Consider the following 19,837-nt stretch of genomic DNA (forward strand, 5'->3'; position numbering starts at 1 on the left):
TTATTTAATACAACACATATTCATATTTTAACTATTTTTTTCGTTACATTTTGACGGGAGTAATCATAAAAAAAATATTGTGATAAGTATAGATGGATGTCCATTTAATGCATTGTGACTTTTTTCACAATGTTGGGAGGCTAAGCTTTTTCAATAGAAAAGTTCAGTTCTTTAAGGAATACTAAACTTTATGAAGTCTTGAAAAAGAATTCTTTGTACGTGTATAAATAGTAGTAAGATTTGAGACATATTACACACAACTAATAATAATAAAACATTCTTCACTCTCTCTATTATACTATTCTCTTTCTCTTATATTCTTTACTATAATATTAGTAAATACATCAATTATATTGTGATAATAATTGTGGTAGATATTATTATTAGGGTTATATAATTATACCTTTTATTTTATATTTGTTATCTCTTCTTTATTTATTTATTTTACAACACGTTATCAGAAAGAATAAAGCCAAAGCCATGATTTTTCTTCGTCGTCATCTTGACGAAGGATTGAAAAATGAATATCTCACATTAAAAGATCCTGCAGATCTTTGGAAAGAGCTTGAAGAAAGGTATAATCATAAAAAAACAGTAATACTTCCTCAAGCTCGATATGAATGGACGCACTTATGTCTGCAGGATTTTAAATCCATAAATGAATATAATTTTGCAATGTTTCGAATCACCTCACGAATGAAATTATGTGGAAAAAAGATAACTGATCATGATATGTTGGAGAAAACTTTCTCAACCTTCCATGCCTCGAATGTGCTCCTACAGCAGCAGTATCGAGAAAAATGGTTTAAAAAATATTCTGAGTTAATTTCTTATCTTCTTGTTGCTGAACGCAACAATGAGGTGCTCTTAAAGAATCACGAAGCGCGCCCAGCTGGCGCCGCCCCATTTCCTGAAGTAAATGTGGCAAATCATTACCCCAGAAGAGGTAGATGGCAAGGTTTTAGTAACAAGAAAAATTATGGAAGGAAAAAGAATTATGTTCAAAAGAGAGGATCTCACCGGAAGTGGGATAAAGAAAGAAATTTTGGGCAAAATAAATCAACAGAGGATAAGTGTTTTCGTTGTGGTGGAAAGGACCATTGGTCACGTACATGTCGTACCCCAAGGCACCTAGTTGATCTTTATCAAGCATCTTTGAAAAAAGACGATAAAGGAAAGGAAACGAATTTTGTTTCAAATGATGCTGAAAATTCCACTACTCATTATGATGTGTCAGATTTCTTTGAGGATCCTGAAAGAAATATTAGTCATTTGATTAATGATGGAATAGTTTAATATATGAGATTGTTAAGTATCCATGTAAATAAATAATGTAAAAAACTTATTGTTAAGTTTTATTTTATATGTATTTAAGTTTCAAATATGATGTATATAAATAATGAAATATTAATGTTTATAAATTTTGAAATCATTAAATGTGTCAAGTTTTAAAATAAAAATTTAGTATATGACATTATTTTTATGTACAGTGTTTCTTAAAAAAATAATTTCAATTAAGAATTCAATTTGACTGTGCATGTATTACTACTCATTTTATTATTATTATTTGTCTTTGAAAAAAATGGCAAGGATATATAATGAAGATGTATGCCTTGCGGATAGTGCAAGTTTGCACACCATTCTCAAAAGTGATATATATTTTACCCATCTTGTGCCAAAAGAGGAATATGTTAATACTATTATTGGCTCAGGCAATGTGATAGAAGGCTCCGGAAGAGCTATAATTTTGTTTCCTGGAGGAACAAAATTTATAATAAATAATACACTATTATCTACCAAGTTCCTGAGGAACTTGTTGAGTTTCAAAGATATTCGCCGAAATGGATATCATGTTGAGACAATGAATGAGAGAAATCATGAGTATTTATGTATCACAACTCATGATTCAAATAAAAAAGTTATATTAGAAAAATTACCCTCACTTTCATTTGAATTGTATTATACCAAAATTAGTGCAATTGAATCACATGTCATTGTAAATCAGAAGTTTACTAACCCAAATGAATTCATAACTTGGCATGATAGATTGGGTTATCTGGGAACAACTATGATGAGGAGAATTATTAAAAACTCCCATCGACATTTACTAAAGAACCAGAAGACTCTTAAAACTAGTGAATTTTGTTGTGCTGCATGTTCTCAATGGAAGTTAATTTTAAGGCCATCACTAGTAAAGATTGGATTTGAGTCCCCTAAATTCTTAGAAAGAATTCAAGGTGATATATGTGGACCTATTCATCCACCATATGGATCTTTTAGATATTTTATGGTCCTGATAGACGTCTCTTCGAGATGGTCACATGTGTGCTTATTATCTTCTCGCAACCTGGCGTTTGCGAGATTATTGGCTCAAATTATTTGATTAAAAGCACAATTTCCAGAAAATCCAATCAAAGCAATTCGTCTTGATAATGCTGGTGAATTTACTTCCCAAGCTTTTGATGCTTATTGTATGGCTAATGGAATAAGTGTTGAACATCCAGTAGCTTATGTTCACACACAAAATGGATTAGCAGAATCACTTATTAAGCGCCTCCAATTAATTGCTAGACCCTTACTTATGAGAACAAATCTTCCAACCTCGGTTTGGGGCATGCTATTTTACATGCCGCAGCACTTATTCGATTGAGGCCAACGAGTTACCATCAGTTCTCTCCTATGCAATTAGCTTTTGGCTAGCAGCCAAATGTTTTCCATTTAAGAATATTTGGGTGTGCGATATATGTTCCCATTGCACCATCTAATCGCACCAAAATGGGACCCCAAATAAAATTGGGGATATATGTTGGATATGATTCTCCCTCTATAGTGAGGTATCTTGAGATACAAACTGGAGATGTATTTAAAGTCCGATTTGCGGATTGTCATTTTAATGAATCAAAATTTCCAACATTAGGGGGAGAGAATAAGCTTCCTAAAAAGGAACTTAATTGGAATGCATCATCCTTGATGCATTTAGATCCTTGATCAGGGCAATGTGAACTAGAAGTTCAAAAGATTATACATTTGCAAAGAATAGCAAATGAATTGGCTGATACATTTTCCGATACAAAGAGGATAACCAAATCTTATATACCAGCGAAAAATGCCCCAATTTGATTTGATGTCTCAGTTGGACAAATTGCCACAGAAGCAAATACACGCCAGAAGCGTGGTAGACCTGTCGGTTCCAAAGACAAAAATCCTCGAAAGAAAAAAGAGGTAAATATTATTCCTGTTGAAAAAGACATAGTAAAGACACCTGCAGTTGTCCAAAATTTTGAAAAGATTTTATATGGATAAGTCACATCCCTTGAGTACGCCAATAATCGTAAGATCTTTGGATGTGGAAAAAGATCAATTCCGTCCTAAAGAAGAAACTGAAGATATCCTTGGTCTTGAAGTACCATATCTTAGTGCCATTGGAGCGCTAATATATCTTGCTAATAATACACGACCCGATATATCATTTGTTGTGAATTTACTAGCAAGATATAGTTCCTCTCCAACCAGAAGACATTGGAGTGGAGTCAAACAAATCTTTCAATATCTTCATGGAACGGTTGATATGAGATTGTTTTATTCCTATGGATCCAAGTCACAATTAGTTGGCTATGCAGATGCTGGATACTTGTCTGATCTACATAAAGGGAGATCTTAAACAGGATACCTATTCACATATGGTGGTACATCTATATCATGGAGATCCACGAAATAGACGATTGCAGCAACATCCTCTAATCATGCTGAAATACTAGCGATACATGAAGCTAGTCGCGAGTGTTTTTGGCTGAGGAGTTTGATCCAATATATTCTGTCATCATGTGGACTGATTGATCATAAGATAGCTCCAACTATCCTGTTTGAAGATAATACAGCATGGATTGCTCAACTTAAAGGCGGATATATCAAAGGTGATAGAACAAAGCATATTTTTCCCAAATTTTTCTTTATTCACGATCTTCAAAATCAAGGGACAATTGATGTCCAACAGATTCGCTCAAGTGACAATCTAGCAGATTTATTTACAAAGTCACTCGCAAAATCCTCCTTTGAAAGATTTGTACATGAGATTGGGATGCGCCGATTTCGAGATATTAAATGATGTCGACAACAAGGGGAGACTGTACTCTTTTTCCCTTGATCAGGTTTTTTTCTATTGGGTTTTTCTTGACAAGGTTTTTAATGAGGCAGTCTCCATCACCAAAGGATATTGTACTCTTTTTCCTTCACCAAGATTTTTTTCCAGTGGGTTTTTCTTTAGTAAAGTTTTAACGAGGCAATAATCCTAAATGGTCATCTAAGGGAGAGTGTTATGATAAACATGGGTGGATGCCTATTTAATGCATTGTGACTTTCTTCACAATGTTGGGTGGCTAAGCTTTTCCAATAGAAAAGTTCAGTTCTTTAAGGAAGACTAATATTTATGAAGCCTTTGAAAAGGAATTATTTGTACGTGTATAAATAGTAGTAAAATCTAAGACATATTACACACAACTAATAATAATAAAGCATTCTTCACTCTCTTATATTCTTTACTACAGTATTAGTAAATACATCAATTATATTGCGATAATAATTGTGATAGATATTACTATTAGGGTTATATAATTATACCTTTTATTTTATATTTGTTATCTCTTCCTTATTTATTTATTTTACAAAAAAAAAATAGTATTATAGATATTCTATCTTTCTTATTGATTTATATTAAGAAGGAAAAATACAAATGATAGAGAGAGTGATGATAAAATATAATGGGATGAAGAAAAAAGATACGATATGATCGGATATATATTATTGTCCTTTTCGGACAGCTTGATCATATATATCAACATGACCCATATGCAAGATCTTCATGCAATGCAATGCAAAAACAAGTGGGTCATTTCTCATTGTGACCACAACCACAATGAAGCAATTGAATTCATTAACAAGGGTCCTCCATTTTAGTTTATGCATATCCAGATTATTCTGGCACGGTACTTATCCTACTGGCTACGGCTAATAAAGACTTGAATCAAGTACATTTAATTGATTACTATGGAATTAAACTTAACTCCGATCCAAATTAAAGTTGGGGGGGACAAAGATTTAGGTATTTGTGGGGTTAGTTTTGATTGTACCATACTATATACTATTAATACTCATGAATCCATATTGGAGTATGACATGGTCCTAACTTCATTACTACCTTAATAGCAAGAACCCGAAACCACAAAATTTCATGAACCCTTTCCCAACTCACATGTATGTGACATCTTCTCTATCTCTATTATTTAAGCACGCCCTACAGGAATTGGAAATGTGATTGCTATATAAGAACGAACAATATATAATTAACTACTCCATAGTTAAATGAGACATTGGTCAATTTGAAGGATCTTAATCTAATAGTAATAATAATACCTACGCATACATGTAATAACTAGAAGACAATAAGTTGATAATATTTATTTATATTTAGGTCTGGAAATTTCATCTAATTGCATGTGAATGAATGTATCCAATTCAAAACCCTCAATAATCTGTGTACCTGTCACACCCTTATATTAGACACAGGTGCCCAAACTTATCCTCACTCCCATGTTCCTTTGCCTTGGTTAGACACACAGCTACCCCAAACCAATCCTCACTCCCATGTCCCATGTTCCTATGTTCTCACTAACTATGCATTTTATCATATAATAGCGATAAACAATAATAATTCAAAAGAAGTTATTTGTATACAAGTAATGCTTATTGTAGTTAATATATTTTAATAATGTAGATGTGGAATTCAACTAGTTATATCTTTATATAAAAAATACCAAAGATATTAAATTAAATAATTTAGTTAAATATATTAAATTATTTAATAATTTTTATATATAGATAAACATGCATATAATGAATATTTAAAGTTAAATAATGTGGTTGAAACTAATGATAATAGTTGACTAAACAGGCAAAGACTTCCCTGGATAGAAGCTGAGGTAGGGGGGCAAAATCGTAATAAAACAAAAGGCAACAGTATAAATTACGTTGTCAGAGATGCCCCATACTGCCATGCACATTTTTTTCATTTCACTTGATAACTTCTTAAACAGCGTTTTCTTCCGCCAAAACTAATAAAATTTCCACCGCAATGGGCGGCGTTTCTTGTACACGACAGACTACGCCAGCAGCTGCAGCATTAGCTGTAGTACTGCTCGTCATGTGCTCCACCGTCAGTTCGTGTCCGCCGTCGGACAGGGCGGCGCTGCTGGCTTTCAAGGCCGCTCTCCACGAGCCTCACCTTGGAATCTTTAACTCGTGGACCGGCGCCGACTGCTGTAACAAGTGGTACGGCGTCAGCTGCGACCAGGAGACCCGCCGCGTCGCCGACATCAACCTCCGCGGCGAGTCGGAGGAGCCGATATTCGAGAGAGCACACCGAACTGGCTACATGACCGGATACATCTCTCCGAAGATCTGCAAGCTCAAGCGTCTCTCCAGCATCACCATCGCCGACTGGAAGGGAATCTCCGGCGAGATTCCTCGCTGCATCACCTCTTTACCGTTCCTCCGCATCGTCGACCTAATCGGAAACCAAATCTCCGGCACAATCCCCTCCGACATTGGCAGACTCCACCGCCTCACCGTCCTCAACGTCGCCGACAACGCAATCTCCGGCTGGATCCCTCCGTCGCTAACGAACGTCACAAGCCTCATGCATCTCGACCTCCGTAACAACAAGATCTCCGGGCCTATCCCACGGGCCTTCGGAAACCTTCAAATGCTTAGCCGGGCCTTACTAAGTGGAAACCAGATCAGCGGGCCCATTCCTGAATCACTCACTCGAATTTACCGCTTAGCGGATCTAGATCTATCACGAAACCTAATTTCCGGGCCCATACCCTCATCGCTGGGTAAAATGGCGGTTCTCTCCACATTAAACTTGGATATGAACAGGCTTTCGGGGGCCATACCCGTGAGCCTGTTTAGTTCTGGAATAAGTGACTTAAACATAAGTCGTAACAGCTTAGATGGTAAAATCCCAGACGCCTTCGGTGTTAGGTCTTACTTCACCGTTCTTGATTTGTCTTACAATAAGCTTAGTGGGCCCATTCCGAAATCCATAACTTCAGCTTCCTATGTGGGCCACTTGGATTTAAGTCACAACCATCTCTGCGGCCCAATTCCGACGGGCTCACCGTTCGATCACCTCGAAGCGTCGTCGTTTGTGTTCAACGATTGCCTCTGCGGAAAGCCCCTCAACAAGCCTTGTTAATGTTAATGTTAATGTTAATGTTGTGTTGTAACTTGTATTATTAGCTCTACCATATAATTAAATTAAAACAACTCTCACCCTCTCATAAAAGGTACTGTAATATTTTAATTAATGATGGTTGCTTTTGTAATTTTGTAATAGGAATTTAAGAAGACATTACATGTGTTTATTATTAGTTATTAATTGTGTACGCTGAATAAAGTACTAAGCTTAATTGGATATGACCCATGCACGTTGGTTCTTTATTTTTGCATGAATGTGAATGCAGACCAAAACGAATTTAAGCTTTGAAAGTGATGATTACCTGAATAAAATGTGGTTCCAAAGTTGCAAGTCACTTTCTCCTTTGCCTTTTATTGTGCATTTATCGTTTTCTACTTTTTAGAGGACCATCTTGGTGTACGATCTTAATGCATTATGTGTTAATGACTTTTGCATACTCACCATAACTGGCTATTTGAGGTCGTACCTTGATGTGTGAAAGAAAATGGATATTTTTTGTTCCTAGCTACCTTACTCCTATCTCGGAATCAAATCATACGTTGCTTTCAGTTTCATCACTTACTTTGTTTTTTGTTCTTCTATTTTTTATTGCAGGGGTTAAAGTTACAATTAACATTAAAATTGAAGCTGAGACTTGGCGAGATTGTTTTCTTCGGATTCTTTCAATTTTTTTTCAATTATATTTTAGATGTAATTTTTTATTATATACTCTTTAGATAGAATCAAGAAAAAATATATGAAAAAGATCAAATATTAAATAGTAAAAAGTTATACATAACAAAATAATTGAGTCAAAAAGAATTTAATTAAGAGGAATGCTAGGGGCCAGTAATTTTAGTGTTTTGTAACCATCAATTGGCCATCAATAGTATTTTTATTGGTGTGAGATTACATTTAATGGTGGAAGATCATCCACTTTTGTTTTGATGGTTAAGTGCTGGCAAAAAAACACAAAAGTTGCTGTCCTTAGACTTTTCCTTTAATTAATATGTGTCTATGATAAGATTATTATTATTAGTGAAAAGTTTTAAATTTTTTTAAAATAAATACAAAATAAATGTATTAAAAATTTAAATTTTTTATATTTTTAATATTTTTTTTTCAATTTATAATATTAACCCACATTCTTAAAATACAAGATAAATAAACCTTTTTAAAAATTTAAATAATCTGAAAAACTTTCTAGGACGATAATAAATATCTGAGATATTAGAAAAAGTAAACAAATGAGTGGATAAGAGCAATGGGATGATAGACAACACACGTGGGTGAGAGAATCACCAAAAAAACATAGTTGATGATGCATTAAAGGTCATCAATTTGTAACGTTTGTCTGAAATGAAATGAAACATGTGTTGTTAATTAATTCTCAGTGGCTAATGTTTCATTCTTTTTCCACTTGCTTGTGACATGGACCAAACCAAAGTGCCAAATATGATTTGGTTAATCACTCTCATCACTACTTCAAATTAATTCCATTTTCACATGTACTCATCCAATTCATGCTCTTTCTTCATAGCTATAACAGGAATTGAGTGACATATTTGTTGGCGGTGCCTACATGTGATGAATGCATGCAGTTATGTTTAAGCTAAATCACTTTTTGCTTTTCATTTTTTCATGTCATTATTATTATACATTAATCCATGGATGATAGACCACAGATAAAGGTGAACCAAAGGGGTGGTAGATAAGCCAATATGGGCTACCATGAAATGATTGATGTAGATTCATTGTGTAACAAAGTTGCAATGATTAATGATTCAATCATCAAAGTATATTCAATTATTTTCTCTACCTATGTCAGGAATTCATGTGTTACTAACTGCAGCAGATCAGATACATACTATTCACAGATTCACTCTGCATTTATTAGCTCTTCAATTGAAGACAAAGCACCAACTATTATTTTGTTTGATACTTGAACAAAGTTACACCCTTTTATTTCACTCTTGAATGTTGAAATAAACAGTATAATGCTCATCTCTGAAGGCCAATAATGGCTCCAGTAGAAAATTCCTATTTGCTCCCTTAGCCACAAAGCTTATAGGATCATATTTTCTGAGTCCTCTTCTAGCAATAAAGCTTGCATCTTTGTTGAAACTAGAAGCATCAGCATCAGAATTAGACTTGCATCTTATTTTTACTTCTTTACCAGAACTCATGCCACTATGCACAAAGCACCCTTTATGGCTTTTGGATTCTAAGGATATGCTTTCATTTCTTCCATCCAATCCTGATACCAGAACAAAAACAGAACCTACTTGTGTTCCAGGAAGATCAAACGGTTCTAACATCACTGATTTGCCAATAAAATCTCTCAGTGTAGTTGAAATCCTTGAGGAATGTTTTGCTTGGATATTAATGATTCTAAAGGTTGCATGAAGAGCCAAACTAGTCCCAGGCTTTGGTGATTTTTTCATTGTCAGTGAATTTTTTAAACTTGTTAAGATAAAAGATGATCCTGAAAAGTGTTGGTAGAATGAAAATAACTGAGTATTGTAAATGGCTGGAATTGGAGTAATCCAATCTGTAATAGAAGCATTGGAAGCAGTTTTAATGTCCCAATCAGCAGTGCTATGTCCAGCAAGAAGGTAGGGACCATAGAGAATTGCTCTAATGGAGGCATATTCAGGCCTGTCATCTGAATTTAATTCAATACAATACACAAGGTATCACCATCAGTAACATTCACACTGTGACATAAGAATAATTTGATAAATTTTAGAGATGGAAACGAATAATAACTTTGTGAAGGTACCTTTGATGGCCTCTGTTCTTAGGGGAATGGGAAATTGAAGGGTCAACTTGTCACTACCACTCCATTTCCGCGTGATTGACACAAAGTTTCCTGCACAATCGGTTACAGGCAGTGCATTAAAATTAAATTTTATTGTTATTTGTTATATATTTATTCATTTTTTTTACTATGCATAAGACATAAGCACAAGGTAGATTATCCACACCTGGAGAAGGCAAAGGTAAAGTATCAGAATTTAATGTGAGTTTAGCACCATGGATATGTGTCCAAGTTGGTAACCGAAGGTTAAGAGTAGATGAAGTACTACTAGTTTTCTGCAACATAGGCATTAGAAGAAGAATAATGAAATAAGAAGAGAAATTTGGAGAATCTTAATGGCTTGATTGTATGTATCTGCAGCATAAAAATAAGACAACCTTAGTAGGAGAAAAAGTGAGTGAGATTCTGAGAAAAGAATCCATTGAAGATGGAGGAACAACTGTCTGGTTAAGCATGATTTGAGCAGATTTCCAGTTTAATGAGCTTGATATGTATTGAATGATGTAGAGACTAGGATTTTTCCCTTCCTCTTCAAAGTAGATGGAATCTCCAAGCTTTGAGAATGATTCAATTCCTATTGAAACATGACATAGCCTAGTTTGTTATACTCAACTATTTGTAAGATATGATAGAACAAACAAAGCATGTATATATGTATATATGCGCGCACCGGTTCCATAGCAGCACCAGAAAGAGTTAAACTGAGTTCCCCAACCGAATTTTGATATAGCCTTGGAGGCCCCAGGACCTTGTGGAAGATAGTATAACATAACTCCAGGTTCTGTTCCTCTTTGAATGCTTAATACTCCATTTGTCAATGCACGTTCATAATAATCAGCATATGATATCTCCTTAGTCCATCTAAACAGGTTGCGCGAAACCTGACATTCACCAACATTACTAATATCAAGTGTTACATTTTGAGGTTCACATTTTCAAGAAACTGATGCATGATTGAATAGTGTACCTTCAACATGTTATAAGTTGTGCATGATTCTTCATTGTTTGTTTCTTTTAGGGTCTCTATCATTCTATTTGGATCAGACCTATGCAGAAAAAGTATCAAAGTAGAAACAAAAAACTTTGTAGCATATATGGAGTTATTTTGAAAGCAATGATACCATAACTCATTCACTGATGTTCCTCCAGTTGCATAGCTGTGTGAAGAGTTAACAATATCCATAAAGAATGTTCCAATTTCCTAACACCAAATAAAACACAAATATATAAATATCAAGCCTTTGGAATTTAAATCAACAATGTAATGAACATACAGACAGACAGAAAGCAATTCACCTTATAAAGCGGATCACCGGTGACTTCATATCGCATTTGAGATCCAACAACAACTGGGATATGTGTATTAGCATGAAATTGAGCTATATCATTAGCCTACATATATGAAAAAACATAATTCTAGAACCATTAGTCCCTTAAATATCTAGTATTGTTGATAATTGGTTCATACTTCATATAATATAGTAAAAGAATCAATTTAACATTTTAACCCCTTACCTTTACAGCAAGCAACCCCAAAAAGCATGGCTTGTCAAAAAGATGAGCAAGTAATAGATGCTTTGGATCTCCCTGCATACATTGAAGTATTCACAATTCTAAGTATATACACCATTACTAACAGATTGTTAAAGAAAGCAGATTGAGTATTAATTTAAGCTATACTGTGATGGAATATAGTCTGTAAAGGACATCATTCATTCCTCCAGTTTCCTCATTCAGGGTTTGATAATGCCAATCTATGCTGTACTTTCTTATCACATTCCTCACTCTCTTGTAAAAATAATCAACCATCCATGTCACCATTTTCAGAGCTTGAGGGTTCTCAGCTATGGAATGTTGATCCAAAAGGCCAGCCATGATCTGCATAAGTTATTACTCCAATTTTCATCATGTCAAAGTCACACATGGTTGTTGTAGTAGTTATAGTACCTTGTGAATGGTATAATAGGGAGCCCAAACATATTGAATTGCTTCAAAACGATCAAAGAACTCAGATGGAAATGCAGAAAGGTATCCTGTCCCAATCTTCTGCTGACAGATAGAGAGATTTGCAACAAGTGCTGACATTTTCTTCTTCAATTCTTCATTGTGTGTGCTAGCCCACATTAGAGCTGATGCACTCAAATAATGCCCTGAACAAAAATGCTTCCACACACCATCAATTAAATGAAATGAAATACTTGTACACAAAAAATCACCCACCAAATCAGTAACCCGCATCCACAAATACACGGTGGCTGATTTTGGTGTTCACGTAGCATTTTTGTTGTTCGAAATAGGAAAGACTAACCAACAAAATGACCCCGGACTTCTATGGTTGGATCTTCCCAGCCTCCATATGGTGTTCCAGGAGTAGGGAGACCACAAGTCTTCCTGAAGCTCCAAATCAACCTGTCAACATCCAACATTAACAGATACTTCAAGTTTGTGTTCTGTGCTTGACCATGGATTGAACCTCCATGCAACCTCACATCATGCAACGAAACTTCTTTCAGTAAACCCTCTGGTTCCTTCTTCATCTTCATTCTCCCATACAGCATTGTCCAATCATCATCTTGCCCTTCTTCTTCTTCTTCTTGTTCCTCATTCAAGGACATGTTCCTTATTGGAGTCAAATGATAGCGCGAATGTGACATTACCTCTTGTTTCCGTGTTTGGTTTTTAGATGTTAACAAATGGTAACGAAATGTGTGTGATTGTGTAGGCTGGTTTGTGCACTCTTTACCCTCACCATCACCACAACCCAACACCAAAACCATGCTAACTAACACTAACACAAAACCCATCTTCCTCCTCAATAATTCAACTAAACAATTTTAAGCTCCCCAAAACCATTATCATGCATGAGTTGAAGTTCAACTAGTAGAAAAACAGAGAAAAAAAAATGTTGCTTTTGGTTTTCCCAAGTGAAACTAGAGAGAAATAAGAGCAGAGAGTACAGAGCTTAAGAGAGACATGTGAGTGGCTATGTACTACTGATATATACAGTTAAAAAAAATTGTAGCTTTGAGTTTGCAGCCATTGGAAGTAGTCACATTTAAAAACTAAACAACCAACATAGAAAGTCTTTCTAAATTCTAAGTCTAAAAGCTTAAAAAGCAAGGTTACAGTTTGGGATATATATGTAATTGCCAGAGCTGGTTGGGTAAAAAAAAAGGACCTTAAATTAAAGTGTGAATATTTCTTACTCAAGTGCAAGTGTGCAACTTACAGCAGCATGCGGAAGAATCTTGGGAAAAAGCCAACGAGGAATGTTAGGGCCAGTAATTTTGGTGTTTTATAATTATCAATTGGTCATCAATAGTGTTTTTAATGGTGTGAGATTACATCTAATAGTAGGAAATTACTCACTTTTGTTTTAATGGTTAAGTGCTGGCCAGAAAATACAAAAGTTGTTGTCCCCTAGACTTTTCTAAAGCGAATAACAACAGCTTGCTTACACCACCCGAAAGAAGACATAAGAAATCAATTTAATAAAACACTCAAAAAAGTCAACACTTGTTGTTTTTTTTGTTTTTTGGAAAGATAAATGTATTATAGTATAGAGTTGAGAGAGGACATGGAGGATGTATATGGTGTTTTGAGAAGGTGATGATGGCATTGGCATGCATGTGAGTGAGTAGATGCTAGGAATCTGCTTTAGAAAGCTATGTTTGGATTGAAGCATCATCTAAAACTAAATTGGTTAGTGTTTATTATTAGTTATGCTGAATGAGAAAGCATATGTTGTTTCTTGCTTGTTGTAGCTATCCGTGTTTCGATGGATACCCTTGCTTGTCTTGTTTCTACAGATTCGGAGAGTTATAGGAATTAGGATAAAGTGCAAAATGGTTGCCTCACAAGGTAAGTTCTTTTTGTCCGGGGAAGCTTTCGATTTCATGATCATAGAGTAGATTATAAGGGAAAAAAAATACTACCCCAACTCATATCCTGTCATTCATGTAATGTTTATATATGTAAGCTTTAGTGTTTGTATGTAATTATATATGTAAGCTTTAGTGTTTGTATGTAAATATTCAATGTAGATGTTTATGTTATAACTACGTTGGAAGGTCAAAGCTCCACATGTGATGTTACTTGTTAGTCTAGATTCCTATAATACCCCCAAGATCAAGTATATAAATTATTTGTTATTTATAAAAAGATATATATTTTATTATTTTTATCATATTTTTTCTTTTGTCAAAGATTTTTATCTGTTTAGTCTTTTAGCGGTAATTTATTTTAGTTTTGGAGGATGGATTTGGATCCTCTCTAAAGTGAAATTCAAAATTTAGAGGATCCAAATCCTTCGAAGATATATCCATCGCAGGTCTTAGCTTCGTTTAAGAGTTTATTATTAGCCGCCAATGAGTAATAGCTCAAATGACATAGACTCCACATATTCAATTAAGAGGTTGCGGATTCAAGTCTCCTATCTTTCCAAATTTTTAAAGCCAATGAGTAATAGCTCAAATGACATAGTCTCCTCATACTCAATTAAGAGGTTACGGGTTCGAGTCTCATATCTTTGGTAAAAAAAAAATGGAGTTTATTATTAGCCAAAATTGGTATAATTTAACTGGTCTCTAAACCATTTTGTCTCTAAGAGCTTCCAAACACATGGCCCAAGTCCCAAAGCCCATAGAACATAGGAGACAGAAATGAAGATGGATCATGGCCCAAACTAAGATTTCTTTTTGCGTAAATCCAAATTTATAAGCCCAATAAGAGATCACTGATATAGTTTACGGTCTTTCCGGCATGTAGCTAATAGATTATCGTGAATTAAAAAATATTACATACGTATTAAAAATTACTCATCAAATTAGTTATTATTTATTTATATATAAATATATATTAATTAATTTATTTTAATATATATTTTATACAAATAATTAAGTTTTAGTGTGGATTATTATCCAAAATGTGTACTTAGGGTAGGGTGCGTTCTTGATTGTTGAGAAAGATGCCACTCGAATTATTAATGCAAGTACCGATTCTGTAATGGAATGTCTCTATTCTCAAACGTATGGTCAAAAAAAGCAGCACAAAACTCATGATAGGATGTGGCCGTGCGATGAATATAATGCATCGAGGTCCAATAATAATATCACTTTTATTTGGACCAATCATAGTTTGATTTGCGTTTCCTCGCTTTGACGGTAAAAGCCTAAAAGGCATAAACTTATATGAGAAATTACTTATGTATAATCCAATGCTTAAAGGTAGTGTTTCTTATATAAAGCTTGGACTAAATTCTTCCTTGTCATAATTACACCTATATCTTTCGGCAACTTACACTTTACACACTCAAAATTAAAGGAATTAGATTAAAGCCCAAACTTGGAATAAGACAATAACTGTCACTATTGAAGGATAAGAATTTGTTAGTGGAAAATTTTAAATTAAACGAAAGACGTGTATGTATGTATTACACTATTATGTGCAACCTTAATAGTATTCCAAATAAAGACACAATAAAACTATTTAGGTGTGACAATAGAGATCGGAGACAGTAGAAAAGAAGATATGAGAATGAAAACAATTTAATAAGCTGAAAATTTATTTGCAGTTATTTTTTTATAAAATTAGTAATAAAAAATTATTAAATAATTTAATAAATTTAACTAATTTAACTTCTAACTGTTATCGACCGTCAAATTTATATGAAAATAACTGCACATGAGTTTAAAAGCGACATTGGTTAAGTAGGGAAATGTCATAAAGGCACTAAGGGCCACACCAGGAGGCATGTCTTGTTATTATTGTTGCTATTCAATCCAAAATAAAACACATGAAGGAGCATGCATGTGCTTATTGCTATTAAGTGAAAGTGAAAATCCATTGTGCAACCGAATACGTACAATAAATCTTTATAGCTTGATTGAGGCATCAATTGGAAGAAGACAAACAGCTACGTGAAACAATTAATTACTTTAGAGAAGGTCCTTATTAATCCTTATACAAGTGGTCTATTTTTCTTCATGTACTAATTAATTACACCTCATATCATCAAACGCTAAAATCAAATTGGCCGACACAAAGAATACTCGTTCACGTTGTTGTCTCTTGCAATTCAAAAATATTATTACCTGTATATTAAAAGATAATTATCATATATTTATATATTTTTAATATATATTTTATAATATGACGAAATTTGTGATGTAATATAATTGCTTTCAATTTTCCACTGAAGACCTTAATCTCCGCATAATAGACAAGGGAGTGAAGGTGACACTATATATAGCATTTGTCACTACCTTAGCAGTTAGCACCACAACTAAGACTCCACATATTTTTTCATACATTCAAATAAAGAAAATTCCACACTTTGACAAAAAAAAATAATGAATGATTGAGATTTTTTATTTTCTATACCACCGTACCACTTTTTTTTTATTTTCGCAATTTTGTAGTAATTTGTCCTCTTATCATAACTGCACGTTTCCTCCGATTATTTTTTTGTTTTTTCCCCTCAAAATATATAAAAACCGTGTATAAATAAGAGAGGACAATAATAATCCACGAACTCAACCTTGATTTCTCCATAATTGGCTCTCTGCTTGAATTGAAATGATACTACAAATCTATCTCTCAATTTTTAATGTTACACCAGCTGCCATATAATATGTTCATTATTATTTTGATAAGTATGTTAATCAACCAACTTAACATAAAGATAGAAGCACCTTAAGAAGAGGGATTATTGCACATCATAAGCTTCTAGAGAGAACATGCTTGAGCACATGCTTTTAGAATTAAAATAAGTGGATCCTGATAATAATACTTTCTTCTGAAAAGAGAGATGCCTACTTTGAAAAGAAGAAGAAAAGAGAGATGCCTTTAGTCCTTTAATATATAGTGTATGCTTTTTCCAGTTGTCTTAAAATTCTATTCCATATATATTAATAACAACCCGACTTTATAAATGAAGATCAAACCTATTTTGTCATCATATCAGTTTCTTAAATTGGGGTTAATCTGTATAGAACGTACTTGAAGTTCAAATTGTTTAATTTGCACTTGTTAATTAACCATATCATGCATGATAATAAGATTTGATTCGTTGATATTAATCTTATACCATAAAAGAGACAACATTTCCAAATTGTCTCTATGTACATGACGAAGAAAATTGAATTAATTAATATTATATAACTCTAATTGCATTATATACTGTATACTACTTAATTACTATATACTTTGTTAAGTAGACAATTGTTTTTGTGAACAATGTGAACAATAAATTCTAAAATTGGTCTAATAAAATAAAAACAGATTATCTACCTCCCAAATTATTTACCTAAATTTTAATATTAGGATAACCATCCACACACTTAATAAATTGAACATCTGATATATCAATTGTTCACATTGTTTAATATTTTCATTATCTATCTATATTTTTTCTATGGGTCATAATTTTGCATTGTAACGCCGTTTTTCACGTTTCCCCCGTTACGTTATTTTCTATATACAGAGATTTGAGATTTACAGATTTAAAAAAGAATAACTATTAACTACCCCTATCTATGACGCGCCACCACCACTCAGAAATCAGAATTCTCCCCACGAAACATTCTTCCGGTGAAGCTCGCAAGAAGGCGACTGCGGAGCCTTCAACCTCTGGAAGTAATCCCTTACGTCCACTCCGCCAGCGGCACCGCCACCAGTCAGTTTCTCCGTGAAGTGGGCTTCATCATCTCTGGATGGAATAAACGGCGGCCTCATGACCACCTCCGCCGTCAGGAGGTCCCACTTGAGACCTCTGAAAAACTCATGGTCTTTGATCTCATCGGCTCCACGTACGGAACCCAACCTTCTAGAAGGTTCCTTCTCCAGCAACCGCGAGATCAAATCCGTCAACACCGTCTGCTTCCCGATGAACTCAGGCTTCTTCATCAACACGTTCCGAAACGTCTCCTTTCTGTTCTTCCCCTTAAACGGCGTCCTTCCGTACAGCATCTCGTACGTCAGCACCCCTAGGGCCCACCAATCAACGGCGAACTCGTGACCATCCCCGTGAACCACCTCCGGAGCCACGTACTCCTCCGTACCGACGAAGGAGTTCGACCTTTCTCCGGCGGAAAAACTCGGCCTGCGGCGACTAACAGGACTGACTCGCGCGGACTTAGGCTTCTTCAGTCCTTTTTGGCTCTGGTGGTGACACGTGTCATGTTTTCTGTTAGAGGCCTTGGGATCAGTTATGAGATTTGTTATTGTAACCGTTTTCGGTTTGGGAAGAGTGAGGTTGCGTGAGAGGTCGAAATCAGTTAGGGTGACGTGGCCGGTTTGTTGGATGAGGACGTTTTCAGGTTTGAGGTCGCGGTAGGCGATGCCGATGGAGTGGAGGTGGTCGAGAGCGCAGAGGATCTCGGCCACGTAGAAGCGGATGACGGCGGGGGAGAAGACGCGGTCCACTTGGCGGTGGCGGAGGACGTTGAGGTCGCCGCCGGGGCAGTAAGGGACGCCCCAGCCAAGCAAGTGGTCTGTTTCGAAGGTGCCGAGGAGCGAAGGGAGGAAGGGGTGGGAGAGGCGGGACAGCACTTGGGTTTCCCAGCGGGCACGGCGGTCGGAGTCTGGCTTTGCGTCAACGGAGGACTTGTCGACCACCTTGAGAGCAAGATAGGTGGCGGTGGTTGTGTGTTGGACGAGGAAGACGGTGCCCATGGCGCCTCTGCCTAGAATTTTGAGTGCTTTGAGGTTGTCGAGATCGAATTCCGGCGAGGCTGGACACGTCATGTTATGTTATGTTGTTTGTGTTTGACGAGAGAGTGACCTGAGTGGGAGTGGGAAGAGGTGCATATCATTTCATTGTTCAGATTTGGTTTTTATATCCATGGAAAAATGTTAGGTGTAATGTAGAAAAAAAAAAGTTAAAAGATTGATTGGTGATAATAATTCAAGAGGGATTGCTATAGTGCTTAAAAAATATCTTTAATTTATTAAAAAGAATTAAAAATAAATAATTTTTAAATATTTAAAATTTATTATAAAAAATAAATTAAACACTAAGTAACAGATACCATACAATTGACTTAATTCAAATATGAATGAAGAATGCAGCAACCCATTGGCCAGCGGCAAACCCTTAAATGGAGCTCAGTACCGCGACGGATTAGTCCTTGACCTGCCGGGTTGGGGGATACCGTGGGAAACAAAAAAAAAAAAATATGAATGAAGAAATTATAGAGGTTCTATACATTTGGTAATTTTTAAGATGCATACTCATCATGTATATATACTTGTTTTTATGCGAATTTGATAGTTAAAAATTATTAAATAATAAATTAATTAATAAAAATGTTATTTGTACATTAATAGTTACTAATATATTTATATATAAATATATGTATAGTTTAATTTATTTTTAACATGTATTTATATTTTAATATATATTTTATATTAATAATTGATTTTGATAATTAATTTTTGTATATTCGTATCATAATCATTTAGTTAGATATATTAAATTATCTAATAGTTTTTAACTAATAATTTTATAGAAAGACAATGTTTTCCATCATTTTTAAACGGTATTTAATTATTTTATTTTATTATGTATTTCTATCATTTTAGTATATTTTTGGTATTTTCTAAACGGTATTTAATAATTTTTTATTTTTAAAAGCAATATATCCATATCTTAGTTGATCAATTATCATTAAAACCTGATCGATTATAATACATAAGAAAAAAATTAATTTTAATACACATCTAATTACATAATACTGCCTGGCAAAATATATAACTCTTTTATATTAATTGTATAAATAATA

General features: G+C 34.6%; 3 protein-coding genes across 3 annotated transcripts; 1 reads left to right on the forward strand and 2 right to left on the reverse strand.

Moving 5' to 3' along the window:
* The first annotated feature begins 5,867 nt into the window (after positions 1-5,867).
* LOC112771809 (uncharacterized) lies at positions 5,868-7,589 on the forward strand. The gene has a single exon (XM_025816625.3). The coding sequence runs from the start codon at positions 6,128-6,130 to the stop codon at positions 7,250-7,252; it is 1,125 nt and encodes a 374-aa protein (XP_025672410.1). The 5' UTR covers positions 5,868-6,127; the 3' UTR covers positions 7,253-7,589.
* Positions 7,590-9,095: 1,506 nt separating this feature from the next.
* LOC112771994 (uncharacterized) lies at positions 9,096-13,738 on the reverse strand. Its single transcript, XM_025816867.3, has 12 exons — positions 12,364-13,738; positions 12,003-12,205; positions 11,736-11,933; positions 11,571-11,642; positions 11,352-11,447; positions 11,177-11,256; positions 11,023-11,101; positions 10,726-10,936; positions 10,433-10,629; positions 10,222-10,330; positions 10,017-10,106; positions 9,096-9,899 (listed from the first exon to the last, which is right to left on the reverse strand). Exons 1-12 carry the CDS (start codon positions 12,857-12,859, stop codon positions 9,202-9,204), a joined length of 2,529 nt encoding a protein of 842 aa, XP_025672652.1. The 5' UTR covers positions 12,860-13,738; the 3' UTR covers positions 9,096-9,201.
* A 3,661-nt stretch (positions 13,739-17,399) lies between these two features.
* LOC112771987 (serine/threonine-protein kinase UCNL) lies at positions 17,400-19,220 on the reverse strand. Its single transcript, XM_025816855.3, has one exon. The coding sequence runs from the start codon at positions 18,798-18,800 to the stop codon at positions 17,616-17,618; it is 1,185 nt and encodes a 394-aa protein (XP_025672640.1). The 5' UTR covers positions 18,801-19,220; the 3' UTR covers positions 17,400-17,615.
* Positions 19,221-19,837: the final 617 nt, after the last annotated feature.

This window comes from Arachis hypogaea, chromosome 18 (genome assembly GCF_003086295.3).
Source record: "Arachis hypogaea cultivar Tifrunner chromosome 18, arahy.Tifrunner.gnm2.J5K5, whole genome shotgun sequence".
Classification (NCBI taxonomy): domain Eukaryota; kingdom Viridiplantae; phylum Streptophyta; class Magnoliopsida; order Fabales; family Fabaceae; genus Arachis; species Arachis hypogaea.